At 48.4% G+C, this 19,040-nt stretch overlaps 1 protein-coding gene across 3 annotated transcripts in view; it reads right to left on the bottom strand.

Moving 5' to 3' along the window:
- Positions 1 to 16,828, bottom strand: part of CD2AP (CD2 associated protein) — a 372,249-nt gene extending 355,421 nt beyond the window's left edge. For all 3 annotated transcript variants that reach the window (XM_033938468.1, XM_033938469.1, XM_033938467.1), the window contains exon 1: positions 16,706 to 16,828. In XM_033938468.1, coding sequence (XP_033794359.1) covers positions 16,706 to 16,709 — 4 coding nt within the window. In that variant the 5' untranslated portion in view covers positions 16,710 to 16,828. The remainder of the gene's footprint in view (positions 1 to 16,705) is intronic.
- Between the last annotated feature and the right edge of the window lie 2,212 nt (positions 16,829 to 19,040).

A 19,040-nucleotide genomic window follows, 5' to 3' on the forward strand; every position in this document is an offset into this window, starting at 1 on the left:
GTCCATATCATTAACATTAATTAACCAACATCATGCAATCATCAAAACAATAAATACACCTCCGCTTATAGGCATATGATGCTACTCTCCATCCGAAGAAACTTGACTCAGCTCATGTAACATCTTTTGTAATCATGAACATATTGTAATTCCTTATTCTCCACCAGTAGTAAATTGACTCAATTGCTATGTAACATCTCCTGTGATATTGAATGTACTATAATTCTTCAATATAAACTGTAATTATCTCTTCTCCTGTAATGTAATTCTACTGGAAACGCCCAGATATCTTCTTTATTGTAATCCGTGGCTATGTTACATCTGCTGCAATATTGAATGTATTGTAACTCTTCACTGTTACTTGTAATCTACTCTTCTCCTGTAATGTAATTCTACTGGAAATGCCCAGATATCATCTTTATTGTAATCCGCCTAGAACCGCAAGGCACAGGCGGAATAGAAATCCCTAATGTAATGTAATGTAAAGGCGTTTCGTAGCTGCCTCGATAGTGTCATCAAAAAGGTATTTGCCCACGCAGGGGAGGTTAGCCAACCGGTCCTGTAAGTTGGGGTCCATGTCGACGAGGCGTAACCAGGCTAGGCGGCGCATGGCGATAGCGAAGGCTGCCACTCTGGAGGAAAGTTCGAAGCCATCATAGGCCGCGTGGAATAGATGGAGTCGTAGGTTGGAGAAAACCTCCAGGAGCAGGTTAAAAGCTCCTTGGCGTGAGGCCGGCAGGTCGGTCGCAAAGGCTCCAAACAGTCCAATGAGGTGTTTCAAGTAGGACGTGAAGGTGAAAGTGTAACTTTGTACCCTAGAGGCCATCATAGAGTTCTGGTACAGTCTTCTGTACCCTCTCGACCCGGGGGGACCGCCGCTGAGACCCGGGAGGGGTGAGCCTTTTTCAGGGAAGATTCTACCAACAGCGACTGGTGGGAAAGCTGTGGTTGCTCAAATCCGGGGTATGGTACTGTACGGTATTTGGACTCCATTTTGGAGGGGACAGCTATTACCATATAGGGGGTCTCCAGATTCCTGAAGAAAGCCTGTTGGAGTACCGGATTGGGAGGTAAGCGGAGGGACTCTCTGGGCGGTGACGGTAAATCTAGTTCCGCCAGGTACTCTTTAGAGTATCTTGAGTCAGACTGGAGGTCTAAGTCCAGAGCGTGGCCCATGTCCTGGACAAAGCGAATGAAGGAGGGGCGAGACGTTCCCGGGGCCCCGTGTGGGGACGGTGAACGAGACCTCCGTCGGGCGGAGAAGGACGGGGAGGCTTCCCTCGAGTATCAAGGTTCATGCTCTGACCCGCGCTCCGAGACCGGGGAAACACTGTGGCAGTGTTCCGGGGTCGAGGACCTACGTCGTCTCGAGGAGCCCCTCGGAGACGATGCCGGGGTACGGGGTACCGATCAATGTCGAATCGGTGACCTCAACCCGGACTCCCTCGGCGAAAGCCTGGGACCTCGGCTCGGGGCCCCGGTCCGAGGGGGAGTTAGGAGGATGTGAGGGTTGGAGAGCGATAACTCAGTCACCTTCAGCGGTCCTGTACGGGGCGTCGGTGAACGGCCTCGTAGTGTGGGAGAACTCCGGGCCTTCTTAGAGGTACGGCGGTTCGAGGTTTCGGTTGTCTTAGCGCGACGCTTTGCCCCACGGCGGTCCGTGGAGGGAGAGCGTCTCGGGCGCCTCGGCGAGGAATCTGAGGAGGATGGAATGTGGCGAAGCTGGCGCACTTTGCCCCGAGGAGGCTCGACGCGAGGCTCAGGCTGGTCCGGCGCACGCGAGGTCGAGGTCGGGGCCGGTTGTAGATGGGCCAGTGCAGTGGACAGCTCCGACGAGATCATCGCCCGGAGTAGGTCCTGGAAAACGGGCACGGACAGCATCGAGGGCATGTCCGATGCCTCGGTGCACTCCACCGAGGGCGATCTCGTGTCAGAGTATTCCCGTGTGGTGGAGGCACGGCCCGAAGGCTTGGCAGGCTTCGCCGGGGCTGAAAGCATGGGGCTTCCACCATGCGTCACCGGTGTCCCTGAGGCTGGCTTCTTCGCTGGTGCGGAACCTGAAGAAGGAAGAGGAGACTTACCCGGGGCCGAGGCTTTTTGCTGTCCCGAGGTCTTCGGGGTCGAGTCTCGAGGTGATGCCGAGGCATTCGGGGCCGAGGTCAAGGCCGGGGTCGAAGCTGACCTCGAGGCCGAGGTAGTGGGTTAGTCGGCGGTGAAAAGGTCCGCCATGTGGGCTTTTCTTCGACGGAGGGCCCGGTTCTGAAAAGTAGCGCACTGGGGGCAGGAGTCGGTTGGATGGGCGGCCCCCAGGCAGAGGATGCACCGGCGATGCGGGTCTGTGATGGAAAGGAGCCGCTCGCACCAGGTGCACTTTTTAAAGCTGGTCTGAGGCCAGGACATAGAAAAAGAAACTGTCCGCGGCTCGAATAGCCACGCGGCCATGGCGGCCCAGAAGCCTCTGGGTCGCGAAACAAAGCAAGAACAGGAAAGAAAAAGAAAAAAATTTGCGCACAGCGACTTAATCGACAAAACAAAAAAGAAAATCGCGGTGCTAGAAGGCAGTTGGGGCAGAGCCTGGAAAAAAACGACTTCTAGGCTCAGCGGAAAAATTTGAACTGGAGACCACGAGGGGGAGATGCGCCCTCTAGTGGAGCAGGAAGGCACGCATGCGTGGAGCAGCAGAGCAAACTTTAAATCTTCAATCAAGTTTGCATGAAAAAGCTGTCCGCATCGGGGCTCCGTAGATGACGTCACCCACATGTGAGAATATCATGCCTGCTTGTCCTGGGATAAAATAGTTAATGACAATTTTGCATAAGGTAAAACTCTTTATAGTTTATAAATCTTTCCTTTAACTGTTAAAGGAAAGATTTATAAACTATAAAGAGTTTTACCTCATGCAAAGTTGTCATTTCTTTAATAAGACATTAACTATTTTTTCTGCGGCCCTCCAAGTACCTACAAATCCAAAATGTGGCCCCACTAAGGGTTTGAGTTTGAGACCACTGCTGTAGAGCAAGAAAGAAGCTGATGGCAAAGAAAGCGATGGATTGAGTGGACAAGAAAGTACAGCATGTGGACTCTAGAAGTGTGGGAACATAAGAATTGCTGCTGCTGGGTCAGACCAGTGGTCCATCGTGCCCAGCAGTCCGCTCATGCGGCGGCCCCCAGGTCAAAGACCAGTGCTCTAAATGAGTCCAGCCTCATCTGCGTACGTTCCAGTTTAGCAGGAACTTGTCCAACTTTGTTTTGAATCCCTGAAGGAATAAGAGTACTTTCTGTGTGTTAGGAGGTCAGTGCAACACGTTTGTAAGACGATTTAGAATGATGCTTTCAAACCACAGTGCCTGGACTTGACTGTTAACATCTGACAAAAATCATGGTCTGGGACTGTATGTCAGCCAATGGCATTGGACATTTTCAGGCGATTGATGGCACGTCCTCTTTTACCAGATGCAAAATGTGATAACCCTAGTGCTGGTAATGTAGGCCAGGCCTATATTCCTGACGCTTAGATTCATTGTGCAATGGTGATTAGTAATGCCTAAGGCCAACTCTGCCCCTAAACATGCCTACTGTAACCCTATGAACCTTTTAGCTTTCATATTCTTTATTATGTAAGATTGTATTGCTGACTTTGATTGTAACCTCTTCGATGATTGTACAGCGCCTCTTGCTGTAAACCACCTCGAACTTATATGGCTTTGGCAGTATATAAGAATAAAATTATTATTATTATTATTATCATGGTGCCAAGTATCTCTCCACTCTGCAAAACGTAATGGTTCCGTCTGCAAGGAGTCTCTTCCAGGGTGACTTCCACTTCCAGGATAACAATACACCCTGTCATCAGGCAAAGATGGTGACAAAGTGGATGACATTGAGCCATATTCAGCGACTGGAATGGCCAGGGCAGTCACCAGATCTCAATCCAATTGAGAATTTGTAGAATAATCTTGCTGTCAAGGTGTTCAGAAAACACCCAAAAACAAAGGTCGAGTTGATTGAAGCACTGATTAATGCTCGGAACCATGTTGTACAGCCAGATGAACTTCGAAAATTGGTTCACTTCATGTCTCAACCCTGCAAGCTTGTTATCAAGAACAAAGGCTGTCCCATACATTATTAGAATAGCAGAAAACAACCAGCCCTTTTCAGGGCTACCTCCTCTTCAAAGGGGATAATAGTTAAAATACAAATAAACTTAGTACGTATTGAAAGCTAATGTAATCCATTTACGAAATATTGACATTTTTTGACTTTCTGCAGTTTATGCGTTACAAGTCTTAAATTTGAAGTCCTAAATCATTTTAAAATGCACAGGGTGATAGAGCATAAAATTCTGGACACATCAGTATATAATATGCAAAAAATGGCCCAAAAATGGGGGTCTCGTCCTATATTCTCCAGATCTCAAGGCCAGCGGCACAACAGCACGCAGGAGCCAGATTTTTAAGCTCCCGCCTGGCCCTGCGCCGCTTGTTGAATGGTTGCCGCCAGTTCTCGCGAGACTTATGAGAACTGGCGGTAGCCATTCAGTGAGCAGCACAGGGTCAGGTAGGAGGTCAAGAAGCTGACTCCTGCGTGCCGGTGCGCCACTGGCTGCAAGATCAGAAGGCCAGAAGGAGGGGCACAGGGCAGGAGCGCAGAAAGTTTGCTCCTGCCCATATACTGCTGGACCACCAGGGATAAGAGAAGAGATACGCAGGGGATAAAAAAATATTGTATCGGCCGAGAAGGGAGACGGGAGGGATCCCTCCTGTCCTGGCCTACCACCAGAGGGAGAAGAGGGTACAGGGCAGGAAGGTGGACATGGTGCAGAGCCTGGCAGGGAGGGGGGACAGGGTGCAGAGCCTGGCAAATAGTGAGGAGGGCTGGCTGCAGAACCTGGCAAGTAGTGAGGAGGGCTTGGTTCAGAAACTTGAAAACAGGGAAGGAAGGGGGCTGGGTGCAGACTGGCAGGGAAGGGATCCTGGGTGCAGATCCTGGCAAATAGTGAGGGGGGCTGGCTGCGTAGCCAGGTAGGGAAGGGGGCTGGCTGCATAGCCTTGCAGGGAAGGAAGGGGGATGGGTGCAGACTAGCAGGGAAGGGCGTGAGGGAGGGGACACTGGATGCAGATCCTGGTAGAGTATGGCACTTGAATATTAAGCTTCCATCTTATATTCGAGTCAACCATTTTCCTCCTTTTGGGGGGGAAAAATGGGGGTCTCGACTTATATTCGAATAAAATAGGATAGATAAGATAGATAGTCTCTCAAAGGCTAAGGCTAGATTCACTAATCCTCTGATCCGTGTGCGATTGGAGGCAGGCCGACCGATTCACCAACCATCTGTATGCAAATGGGTGGGATCGGAGGCATGCCCTCAACTGACTGCACAGATCGCTAGAGCCCTGACAGTAGTGACAGGAGAAGCAGCCTCCTGTCACTGCTGTTAGGGCTTCTGCCAGCTTTTTAAACTTTTTTTAAATCGGGCAGATAGTTTGTGTGTTTTACACACGCAAAATTTCAGCCCGATTTAAAAAAAAAATAACCCCCCCCCCACTCCCTCTCCTGACAAGTGCCACTTCCCCTCTCCCTCCCCGAACCAAAAAAAAAAAAAAACACGACACCGCTTTTAAAATTAAGGCAGGAGAGTTTCCACTCCCTCCTGCCATCTCTACTATTCCCCCACCCTAAAAAACAAATGGCAGGAGGGATACTAATGCCCTCCTGCCATCCAAGAGACGCACCCTCCTGGTTCCCGGCCGGGCCCACCCCTCTCCCCGTACCTTTAAAAATGTTGGGAGCAGGAGGAGTGCCCAGTCCCGCCTGCTCCTTAGGCCTCCAGTGATCTGATCTTCGGGAACAGGAGGAAGCGTAAAGTCCTCCTGCTGCTCTGCCAGGTCGTGATGCAATATCAGCCTTAGGCCACACCCTGGCGCATCATGTGATGCACGGGGAGGGGCCTAAGGCCCTGATTGGCTGAGGTGATAGCCAATCAGGGACTTCCTTAGACTCCTCCCTAAGGAAGTCCCTGATTGGCTGAGGCGCCCCAGGCCCCTCCCAAGGGAGGAGCATGAGGCATCTCAGCCAATCAGGGCCTTAGACCCTCCCCATGCATCACATGATGTGCCAGGGTGTGGCCTAAGGCCGATATTGCATCACGGCCTGCCAGAGCAGCAGGAGGACTTTATGCTTCCTTCTGCTTCCAAAGATCAGATCACTGGAGGCCTAAGGAGCAGGAGGGACTGGGCACCCCTCCTGTTCCTAACATTTTTAAAGGTACGAGGAGGGGGATGGGTCTGGCCGGCCAGGCCCGGGGGTGGGCTGTGCCGGTGGCAGGAGGGAGGCCAGTAGGAGGGCCTGACCACTCCTCCTGCTCGCAACTTTTATGTAAGGGGGGGAGGGTGTCGGGCCGGAGGGCAGGCAATTTCCGGTCCGGGTCGAGCGCCGAGCTGAGCTCCCAAGTCCCAATGAATCAGCAGCAACAGTCTCTGTCACGTAGGCAGTTATCTCAGCACATAGGCACACAGACTCTGTGTGCCCATGTGCAGAGCTCCATGCCTACGTGACAGACTGTTGCTGATTCGTGGGGAGGTGTCACGTGCAGGCTAGAGTGGGCAGACAGTCATCCTCCTCCCCCCCCCAGGAACAAACCCGAAATGCGCTAACTTCGCCGGGCCCGGTTCTGCTGCACAAGCTGCGATCTGTGGCTCAAAGCTGAGCAGGGATCGGTGGATGCCAAGGGCTGCTGAGCCGAAGTTCAAAAACCCAGCAAGGAGCTGCGACCCGGGATCTTGACTGCAGCAAGCGAAGATGAAAACTGCCATGCCGCTACCAGAATGATCCAGCTTTCTGAAGCCCCGTGAGCTTGAATGGTCTGCTCTGACTACCAAAACTTTCCATTTCTTTCCTCACTCTGGCTCTCTTATTCCACTTCTTATTTCCTAGTCTGTCACTAATTCTATCATCTTTCTCTCCCATCATTCAGCATTTCCCTCTCTCTCTCTGCTCCCCTTCTATCCAGCATTTGTCCTTTCTCTCTCTCTTTTCTCTCCAGCATCTTCCCTCTCTTCCATTTCCATCCAGCATCTGTCCTCTCTCTCTTTCTCCTTTCCATCCAGCATCTGCCCCTCCCCCTCTTTCCATTCAGCATCTGCCCCTCTCTCTCTTGCTTCTGGCCAGCATCTGATCTTTCTCCTCTTTTCCTCCTTTCTGCCCCCTGTCACCCCATCCATCATCCACCCTTCTCTCTCACCCTACCATCCAGCATCTGCCCATCTCTCTCTCCCTCCTTTCAGCCCAGCATCTGCTTCATTTCTCTTTCTCTCCCTTCTATTCAGTGTCTGCCCCATCTTTCTCTTTCCTCCCTTCCATCCGCATCCTCCCCCTATCCTCCCTTCCATTCAATGTCTTCCTCCCCTCCCCTTTTCTTTACATCCATTATCTGTCTTTTTCTCTCTCCCCAGGCATTCCAGCTTGTCTGTTATCTTTCCCCTTTCATCCAGCATATCTGATCCCTCCCCCTTTCTATCTACAGTCTGTCTCCGCTCACCTCCTACATCCAGTATCTACCCCCTCCCTCCTGACACCTCAGCCGCCGCCAGACTGATGCGAAGCCTTTCCTCTGACGTCAACTCTGACTTCGGGGGAAGACTTCTGGGTCGGTTACATATGGCGTGCTGCAGGCTGCCTCCAACCCCTGCTGTTACCTGGACTTGAATGAAGGAGTGGGAGGGAGTGCATTTTTGGACACAGAAGGCATGAACTTAGAAGAGAGGATGGAGGAAAGAGATGCTGAGGTGGAGGAGGGAAAAGAAAGGGAGAATTGGGTGTGGGTGTGTCAGTGAGCGGGAAAGAGAGATGGTTGTGTACATACGGGGAATGGAAGAAAGAGGAGAATATTTGGTCATAGGAAGGGAGGGAGGTACAGATGATAAGGAAGAGAAAGATGAGAGTGAGAAATGTGGTGGAAAGGGAACAAGAGGGAGGAATGTTGGACATAGTGGTGAAGGGAATGGAGGGAGAGATGTGGCATGGTGCTAGAGAGGTGTGATAGAACAGAAGGAGAAATGTTGAGCATGGGCTGGTGGGCTGGCACGAAAGATGAGAAAGGGACAAATGCTGGACTATGGTAGAAGGAACCAATGGACAGCAACAGAAGAATTTACAGATGGAAAAGCGGAAAAACGAAACTAGGACCAACTTGATGGAAAAATAAGTTTCCAGACAACAAAGGTAAAAAACTGAATTTATTGACTAAAATATGTTAGCTTTGGGAAATGTATATAGCAGATGTCTTTGTATTGTGTTTAAAAGAAAAGAAATGCATATGGACCCAAACGCGCTTCCACACCCCCCTCCAGGCAGCAGGAGAGAGTGGGCATACACTCAAATGTTCCATATGGATGTGGAAATAAAAATAAAAGTACAATACTATTTTTCAAGGTTTCCTGCTATATAAATTGTTATTTTGACCTAATGGAGAGCTGTTCCCAAAGATAAATAGTAGCTTATAAATGTACCCTTTTCTTCAATAACCCCTTCCCTCCTTTGCAAAACCAGTGTGGTTTTTAGTGCAAGCTGAATTCCTATGAGCGTTGGAGCTGTTACCACTGCAGCCAGCGCTAAAAACTGCGCTACGGTTTTGTAAAAGGGAGGGGGTAAATTTCTGAAAGATAAACTGCTCTTATAAAATTATTTACTACCTCATACAGAAAAAAAGCAATCAGAACTAGAAGTTTTAAAATTGTAGCATTGTAAAAAAAAAAAAAAAACTACTACATACAGTACATACATAAAAAAAACAATGTATGCTAGCTAGCTGATACTCTTGGTGATTTTATAGAAACAAAAAGGTAAGCATATACTATCTTCTTACGAGTTGTTTAGCCAAGTTGGCCCTCACCAGGTCAGGTTTTCCACAATGAATGCATGAGATCTTTTTGCATACAATGGAGCAGTGCATGCAATATATCTCATGCATATTCATTAGGGAAATCCTGAAAACTGGACTGGAATGCAACTCTCATGGACAGAGGATGCCCTGTTCTACAATGTATCTTTCCTAGTAACCCTGCCTAGAGCTTGTAAATAGGAATCATACACAGAAGAAAGATAATGGAAAATCTGTATACGATACTTTAAGAAATTCAAAAGCACTAAGGCCCGGATTCTGTATACAGAATCGGAACAAAACCCGCCCAAAGTAAACCCGATTCTGCAACCGACGTCCATGTTGCAGACACCGGTTACAGAATCGGATTTGTTTAGAAGCAGCAGCTATACTTATTCCCCTCCCCACCCACCCCCACGATTGCGGCCGGAGAGTGCCCAACCCCTCCTGCCAATAGAACCCCCCCCCCCCGAAGATCGCCGGCAGGAGGGTACCCAAACCCTCCTGCCGGACCCCCCCAACGACCTCCCCAAACAAAATGCCCTAACTGCCCTCCCCATTCCCCCCAACGGCATCCACAAAGATCGCCAGCAGGAGAGTGCCCAACCCCTCCTGCTAGACCCCCCCCAACGCCCCCCCTGAAGATCGCCGGCATGAGGGTGCCTAACCCCTCCTGCTGGATCCCCCCAACAACCCCCCCCACCGGCACCCCCCTCGGGCTTACCTGCAAGTTGGCCGGACAGGTCTTCGCACCGTCCGGCCAGCAGGCCCGCTTCTGTCCAAATGAGGCGGGCCTTCCCCTCCCCTGCTCAACCCATAGGATCCTAGGGCCTGATTGACCCAAGCACCTAAGGCCCCTCCACACACATATACATGTATACAAACACACACAAATAAAAAAACTGTTTTTTCCTGTCAATATATCATACTCTATTTCAGTGTTTCTCAACATGCAGTACACGTAACCTTAGGGGTACGTAGGCCTCTTGTTGGGGGTAGGCGGCCTGGCAGCCACAGATATTCCCTGCCCGTCAGTAGAAGCCGCTGCTGCAAGGGATCCCTACCTGCCCCCACTGCTGAAGCCACTGCTGGGGGATCTCTCCCTCCCTGCCTGCATTCCCCCCTCTCAAGCCGATCCAGTTACTTGTTGGAGCCACACTCGCTCCCTCCACCCCCAGCAAACTCCATGCAGGGACGCCGCAGGCAGCAACTCACAAGCTGCACGTAAGTAGCTGTCCCGGAAGCCTCCTCTCCAATATCACAGTTGACATCAGAGGGAAGGCTTCAACTAAGTAGCTGACCCAGAAACCTCTCCAACATCAGAGCTGACATCAGAGGGAAGGCTTGAGTGCCAGCCACACACAGAGTGTGAATTGCTGTTCGTGTCGTTCCTGCACGGAGTTCGCTGGGGGCGGAGGGAGCGAGCACAACTCCAACAAGTAACTGGGTCGGCTTCGGGGGGGAAGGGGAGAAGGGGTGGCGGGCGGGCAGGCAGGCAAGCAGGGAGTGATCCCCATCATACAACTTAATTTTGGGAGAAAGGCTGGAAAGCAGGGAGGGGGCACAAACTCAACACAGAAGGAAGAGAGGGGGTATGAACATGGGACACAGAAGGGAGGAAAGAAGGGGGCACTAAGTTGGGACATAGGAGGGAGGGAACAGAAAGGGAGAATTGTTGGGCATGAGTGTGTGAGTGAGAGATGGTGGATATGGGGCAAGGAAGAAAGGAAAATTGGGCATAGAGAGAGAGGAGTGAGGTAGAGGTGCATGGGAAATAGAAGGATGAGAGGAAGAAATGTTGGATATGGTGGTGGAGAGGGACAGATTGAAGGGGATGCAAGGGGGAGGAATGTTGGACATAGTGATGGTGGGGGAAATGTGGCATGGTGTTGGAGAGGGGTGATAAAAGTTGAAATGGTCATGGGGCTGGTGGGCAGTGATGAAAAATGCTGCACATGATCTGGGGGATGAGATAGGGAGAAATGTTGGATGTGGCAGTAGAGGGGGTGAGAGAGATGCCTGGATCTCTCAAGACAGATGGACAGTGAGAGAGAAAGAGAGAGAGACATGTTGCCAATAGGAGTGGAGGAGAGAGGAAGTAGAGTTGGACTCATGGAAGGACAGAGAGAGATTTTGGTTGGGGAACGGAATGAGATTCAGAGGAGAGGAAGCATGCAGGAGACAGAAATAAAGAAATATTGGATGCACAGTCAGAAGGAAGTGCATCATGAAATCACCAGTCAATGAAGGTAAGAAAAATGATTTTATTTTCAATCTAGTGATCAAAATGTGTCAGTTTTGAGAATTTATATCTGCTCTCTATATTTTGCACTATATTTGTCTATTTTTCTATAGTTGTTACTGAGGTGACATTGTATATTTTAAAGTCATCTTCCTTGAACTCTTTCAAAAAGAAAGAATATAAATGATTATTAACATTTTCTCTGTGTACACTGTGCTTTGTGTTTTTTAAACATTTTGTGGTTACCATTATGTATTATCATACAGTGTTCTCCACAGGGCCTTTTAGCCAGGCGCTCCGCCCAGCTAATTTAAATGACCGCCTAGCTGTCATCTATAGGGAATCCTGCTGCTGCCGCCGCTCAACATAAAAAAAATCCCCCCAAAAAACCATCTCTCACCAGCTTGGGGATGCAAACTCATGCTTCGGGGCTCTAAGGTGTGCGTGCCAGCTTCCCTTCTCTTCCCTCCGAAACCGGAGCTTACGTCGGGGGAGGGGGGGTGAGAAGAGAAGGGACGCACACCTTAGAACCCCGAAGCATGAGTTCGCTATGGGCTAAGGCAGGAGACTGACTGGTCAATGGCAGATAGAAGCTTACAACATGCTTCGGGCCTTCCTCGCTGCCGGGTCCTGCCTACTTTCTGTTTCTGCGAAGGCAGGACCCGGCAACGAGGAAGGCCCGAAGCAAGTTGTAAGCTTCCCTCCATCGCTGACCTATGCCTAATGAGGCAAAAAAGTCACGGCGCTTCCAACTCCTTCTACTGCCACATCCAACATTTCTCCCTTTCTCATCCCCCCCAAACTGTGTGCAGCATCTTTTGCCCCTGCCTACCAGCCCCATGCCCAACATTTCTCCTTCTATTACCCCTCTCCAGAACCATGCAACATTTCTTCCTCCATTCCCTCCACCACCAGGTCCAACATTCTTCCCTCTTGCATCTGTCCCACTGTTCCCTCTCCACCACTACATCTAACATTTCTCCCTCTCATCTCTCTCTACCTTACTCCTCTCCAACCATGTCCAACTATTCTCTTCCTATGCCCAACATTCTCCTCTTTCTTCCTTTCCCCATGTACACCATCTCTTTCCCTCACACCCATGCTCAACAATTTTCCCTTTCTTTCCCTCCTCCACCTCAGCATCTCTTTCCTTCTACCCTTCCATCCTATGTCCCAAGTTCATGCCCCTTCCCTCCCTTCCTTCTGTATCCCAAGTTTGTGCCCCCTCCCTCCTTCCTTACAGACTTTGTCTTAAGTTTGTGTCCCCTCTCTTCCTTCTGTGTCCCAACATGTCCCTCTCTCCATTCTGTGTCCCAAGTTCATGCTCCCACCCTCCTTCCTTCCTTTGTCCCGAATTCATGCTCCTTCCCTCCCTTCCTTCTGTATCCCATGTTTGTGCCACCTCCCTCCTTCCTTACAGACTTTGTCTTAAGTTTGTGCCCCCTCTCTTCCTTCTGTGTCCCAATATGTCCCTCTCTCCATTCTGTGTCCCAAGTTCATGCTCCCTTCCTTCTGTGTCTCAATGCACCCCTCCACCTCCCTCCTATGTCCCAACGCATCTCTCTCTCTCCCTTCTGTGTCCCAAGTTCGTGCCCACCTCCCAAGGGTGTGTTCCTGTGCTCTTAAGACTTGCAAGTAGGCCTTCTCCTCCTTTCCAGCTGCACTTCTTTCTTCACAAAGCCACAAGCAGCAGCAGAGTACTGGTGTGCTGGCTGTGCAGCTACCAAAAGGTGTGCAGCCACACAGCTTAGAGGAAATATTGCTTTATTCCTTTTCACTTTTTATCTAATCATCTTTCTATCTCCTTCTCTAATCCCCTAGCTTTCACATTTCTCATCCCCTTTTATCTGCTTCCCATTACCACATTTCTACCCTCATATACTCATTATTCTGATCACTCATCTTGACAATTCTCTCACATTGATCCACCATTTCTAGCATCTCCCCTCCTTATCGCTTACTCCGCCTTCATTTCCTTCCTCTCTGTCTTTCTCTCTTCCTCCCACAAGTCCAACATCTTTCTGTCCTTCCACTCCCTCCTTCGACTTATTGGTCATCCCTGGCCTAGAGTTTACTTTAGTTTAATTTTTAATCTTTTTTGTTTTCCTGTTATTTTTATTTATAAATTTAGATTGTTAAACTATTCTATCTTTCCTTATACTGGTAATATAACTATAATACTCATTTTCTTGGATCTAAATTTTTTTTTTCCTTTGCCTTCAATGTTCTTTACTTCCATGGGGTACTTTCTTTTATTATATATCGCTGTAATGTCTTCTCTTGTATGTTTACTTAGGTTGTGAGCCTGTTACAGGTAGAGAGTAGCTCAGTGCCTATATTTAGTATTGTTAAACTGCTTAATACCTATATTCAAGCTGTATATCAAATGCAATAAATCTAATCCAACCCTGCTGCTTTTATTTTTAAGTATTAGTACGTGTCTGAATAGGAAAATAAATAATGGAAGGTTTGATACTGGCCAGTAGTTATTCGGAATAAGAGAATCTGCATTACTTTTTTTCAAGGGTGGCTTAACTGCTACTGGAACACTGCCTAAGTGTCAAACCTTAAAAAAGAAAGTCATATTGAGCATTGGAAAATAATTAATAACAATTAACTAATAAAAATAGTGCACATTTAGTGATCTTTTTACTAAGGCATGCTATCTGTTTTAGCGCACACTAAACGCTAACGCATCCATAAACTATAATGGACACATTAGCGTTTAGCGTGTGTTAAAATGGCTAGCAAGCCTTAGTAAAAGGACCTTTTCATTTTCCCCATCACCAAATTTCCCCATCCCGCCCCACCCGGCTACTTTTTCATGCCACCCTGCTGGAAAAAATTTCTGGGGAGAACACTGTCATATATGCTTTAATATAAACTGGGATTTTTTGGCCCCAAAAAACTGGCCCCAAAATAGGGGTTCTGGTTTATATTTGGGGCCATTGCCCCCCTCCCAGAATTATTGCAGGCTGCTGCCAGACTCTGCACCCTGTCCTCCCTCCCTGCCCTCGAACCTCCTCTGCCAATCTCTGGTGATCCAGAAGTGCAATGGGCAGGAGCAAGCTTTCTGCGCTCCTGCCCCGCTGCTAACCCGGTCAGTGGTAGCTGCCGTGAGATCCGGTTTCTTCAGCCACTGAGCAGCAACGAACAGAAGCACGCTTTGGTGATCCTACTCGGCACTGAGTGGCTTCTTGACTGGCACCCGCGAATTCTCGCCTGACAGGAAGGGGGCTGGGTGCAGTGCCTGGCAGGGGAGGGGAGGGGCTTGTTGCAGAGCCTGACAGGGCAGAGCACTTCAATATTAAGCCACCCGACTTATATTCGAGTTAACCACTTTTCCTCCTTTTGGAGGGAAATGGGGGTCTTGATTTATATTTGGATCGACTTATATTCAAATATATATGATAATAAGATTATATTGAGTGTATATGAAAAATGGATGGAAGAAATTGCATTACAATTAGTACTATTATTATGGGAGTGGAGTCAGGGACGAGTCCAGAGCAGAGGTACTCAGTTGGTATTTGTTAGGCTTAGGGGGTACTTGGCTTGAAGAAGTTGAAATAACACTGCTCTATTTCATGCCTAACTAACGGTAGGACATCTCCCATCACATGAAGCATATAAAGAGGGATTTAGTTAGCCTAAGTTCATACTGTAGAATTTCAACATCAAGCCCCACCCTTTCTTTTGACACCTGACAATACACTCTTGGGTCATGACCAGTTCATTCCAAAGCCTAGCAAAAGAAAAAAAGTTAGCCTTCTGATACATCATCTCATTTACTCAATAATTTTTATCACAAGTACATCCCACCTTATTCTCTCAAAAATTAAGAACATGCTTTATCAAATTTAAAAACTGTTTCTGACTCCTCAAAACTATTGCTCAGTTCATAACATTTTGGCTGACTTTCCAAGAGCATCAAAAAAAGACAGACAAAAATTTACACCACTATTTCCTTATCTCAAGAAAGACAGCAGCACTCGAAAGGTTCAAAGAAGAGCGACCAAGTTGATAAAGAGGATGGAATTCCTCTCGTATGAGGAAAGACTAAAAAGGTTAGGGCTCTTCAGCTTAGAAAAGAGATGGCTGAGGGGAGATATGATTGAGGTCTACAAAATCCTGAGTCAAGTAGAATGGGTACAAGTGGATCAATTTTTTACAAAGACTAGGGAGACATTCGATTAAATTACATAATACTTTTTTAAAAAGGAATGGTTAACAAGACTAAGAATATTATAATGACCAAATCGCTCCATGGTGCAACCTCATCTGGAGTATTGCATTCAATTCTGGTATCCTTATCGCAAGAAAGATATAGTGGAGCCAGAAAAGGTTCAAAGAAGAGTGACCAAGATGGTAAAGGGGATGGGACTCCTCTCATATGAGGAAAGACTAAAACAGTTAGGGCTTTTCAGCTTGGAAAAGAGACGGCTGAGGGGAGATGTGTTTGAAGTCTACAAAATCCTGAGTGGAGTAGAACAGGTACAAGTGGATCGATTTTTCACTCCACCAAAAATTACAAAGACTAGGGGACACTCGAATTTATAGGGAAATAATGCATTGCTAGAGGTTGTGGTAAGAGCGGACAATGTAGCTGGTTTTAAGACAGGTTTGGACAATTTCCTGGAGGAAAAGTCCATGGACTGTTATTAAGACATGGGGGAAGCCTCTGCTTGCCCTGGATTGGTAGAATGGGTTTTGGCCAGATACTAGGGACCTGGATTGGGCACTGTGAGAACAGGTTACTGGGCTTGATGGACCATTGGTCTCACCAAATAAGGCTATTCTTATGCATACCTATATGTTCAGTCAACTCACCTAGAGCTACTAACCATTACAGACACAGGACGAGTTGATCAGCCAAAATATTATGATCTGAGTCATAGTTTTGAAGTATCAAAACCAGTTTTTAAATTTTATAAAGCATGTTCTTCATTTTCGAGAAAATAAAGTCTAGGAATACTCAGGAAGGATCAAAGAGCTCCTCCTGGAGTGGTCAAGATGTTGGGCTAGCATTTCCTTGTTCCTCTACCCTTTCACCCATAACAGAAGGCTAGGTCCAATCTTTGTTACAGATAACATACAGCAAACATTCAACTTAAGTAAACTATTTCTTAAAGCTGTTCACAGAGTTCTAGAGGGCTAGGAAATGTACACATTCTTGGCACGATCGCAATCTCTGCCTTTGAAAGACATGCTTCCTCCTAAAGGCATCTTATCTCCGAAGTTAACACTTCACCTCTTCTACAAGAGCCTTGTGCGTCCACTCAAATAGACGGCTCGCTACACTGCAATAAAAGTGGCTATACGGCCTTGCCTTCCCGTTGGGGGAAGAAGGATTTCCCTTTAATTTCCGCGGCTACAGTAACTATGGCCGATTATCATCCTCCTCCTCCCTCCCTTTACCCCACCCCACCCCCACGTCAGCACCCAAACATTACCTAAGACCACCAGTACTATACACTCAATCATGGTTTTCTCTCTCAAGCCTCTTTCCACGCGCATCTAATAGCGCCGGAACCGTAACGTTCTCGTTTTAACTGCACAAAACCGGAGTCTCCAATGTTTCTTACCCATGCTTGTGCCCGCAAGTACTAGGCGCTTCAGTCCGTCACCACAGCACCTCTTCAACTGGGTATCCCGAAGAAAAGTAAAGAAATCACAGTTTCTCCATTCGAAAAGCAGCACGGTGGCACCGGCCGTCCCGCCAGGAAGAAGTTCCTCTTCCCCCGTCTCAGGTATGAAGCCGCCAAAGCTCTACAGCTACCATCCGCTCCTCCGCTTCCTCTCTCCGAGCTGGGGCGCGCGCGGACCAACTTCCACAGTTGACGTCTCGCGCCTCTCGGCTTATAGCCGCCAGCAGTAATGCTTCCCGCAGCCCCCCTCCTACATCTCCCGCAGCAGAACAGCGGGCCCTGCTCAATTCCCGCGAGATCTGATCCTGGGATTGTTGCCGGGCTCCTCCTCTCTCTCGCTCTCTCTTTCAACTCTGTTTCCTCGTTTTCCGGCTGCTCTCGCCGGATTCTTTTACTAGGTTGTTGTTTTTTTTTCTTTCCCGTGAAGTTTCAGCAGTTGCCAGGTACTGTGACGTCAGTGGGAAAGGCGCAGAGGACACTGGGAGGCTAAGAGAAGGCGGTTTGTGATTTTTGTCGCTGTCGGCACTAGAGTTTCGGTGGTAAGAAAGGTGGGTTGGAAAAGAATTGGAAATTGTTGCGATGTTATCCGATTAACCAGTTTTAATATTTTGCATTGCAGCTACTGAGATACAGGTAACTGGTATTCATCATTTCGAGCCCAGAGGGCATTTTATTTAATGTATATTAAAAGCGGATAAAGTAGGAAAGTGGAAGTATCTGGTTTCCACATACTGCTTTTATCTTCTTACTTGGATTCTTTCTATGTTGCAAAACCTTTTGTAGGACCAACGTGAGAGTTGTATAAAAATGTGCTACATGATACTCCCTATTTTCCATTGAAGACCAACCCAGAAAAGTGGGTTATGGTTCTCTGTCAGCACATGAAGCCAAAGAAAAAACTGATTTACCATCTAGAGCAGTGTTCATCAATACAAGGCCTTGGGGCCAATGGTGGCTCCTATGGTCTTTCGGGGGGGGGGGGGGGAATTCTGCCTCTCTATCCAGCTCAGAACAAAAAGAGCAAAGTGGATGGGGGGGAGAGAGTAACGTGACCATTTATTTTTTTCATCAAAAGGGGACATCTATTAATTGTCAGTCCTGCCCCCAATCCCGCCCCAAATTTCTTCCATTCATTTTTCATGTACACATAATATCTTCATATTAATTCATAATGGTAACCTTAAAATTAAAAAAAAACCTACAAAGCACACTATACGCAGAGAAAATGTTAATTATCATTTATATTGGGGGGGTTTCAAAGATGTCAAGGCAAATGACTTTAAAATATGAAATGTCACCTCAAAATATAGACAGCAGATATAAATTCTCAAAACTGACAGGTTTTGATCACTAAATTGAAAATAAAATCATTAAATTTTTCCTACCTTTGTTGTCTGGTGATTTCATGAGTCTCTGGTTGTGTTTCCTTCTTGCTGTGTATCCTTTCTTTCTTTCTGCACTCAGGCCCAACAATTGTCCCTTTCTATTCCCTCCCTCCTTCCTTCCTATGTCCTTAGAGTCCCCAGTGCCTCCTTCCCATGTGCATAGTGCCCCCAGTACCTCTGTCCTTAGTGCCCCAGTGCCTCCTTCCCATGTCCATAGTGCCCCCCAGTGCCTTTGTCTTGTGTCCCTAGTGCCCCCAGTGCCTCCTTCCCATGTCCATAGTGCCTGTCCTGTGTCCTTAGTGCCCCCGTGCCTCCTTCCTATGTTCCTAGTGCCCCCAATGCCTCCTTCCCATGTCCATAGTGCCCCCAGTGCCTGTCCTGTGTCCTTAGTGCCCCCAGTGCCTCCTTCCTATGTCTTCTCTTGCCTTTGTCCCTCCCCCGAAGCCAGCCTGCCTGCCTACTTCCTTCCCTCTCTCCAGTGCCTGATTCAACCCCCCCCCCCGCAGATTCAACCCCCCCCCCCCACAATTCAACCCCCCCTGCGGATTCAAACCCCCTGCCTGCCCGTGTACCACCGCTGCCTACCAGTCTGCCTCACTGCCGCGCCGATTGAAATGCTGGGCCGCTGCCGCTGCTTCTTGGCTTCTTCCCGACGTCAATTTTGACTTTGGAGAGGAAGTTCGGGCCAGTCAGGTAGCAATTGGCTGGCCCTGAACTTCCTCTCTGACGTCAAAATTGACGTCGGGAAGAAGCCAAGAAGCAGCGGCGGCAGCCCAGCGTTTCAATAGGCGCGGCAGGGAGGGAAAGTGATCAGCCGTCCTGGTGTCCCCGCGCACAGCTTCGGGACGCTGTCCCTGAAAACAGGACATTTTGGTGTCCCGAAGCGG

This window comes from Geotrypetes seraphini, chromosome 3, assembly GCF_902459505.1.
Source record: "Geotrypetes seraphini chromosome 3, aGeoSer1.1, whole genome shotgun sequence".
Classification (NCBI taxonomy): domain Eukaryota; kingdom Metazoa; phylum Chordata; class Amphibia; order Gymnophiona; family Dermophiidae; genus Geotrypetes; species Geotrypetes seraphini.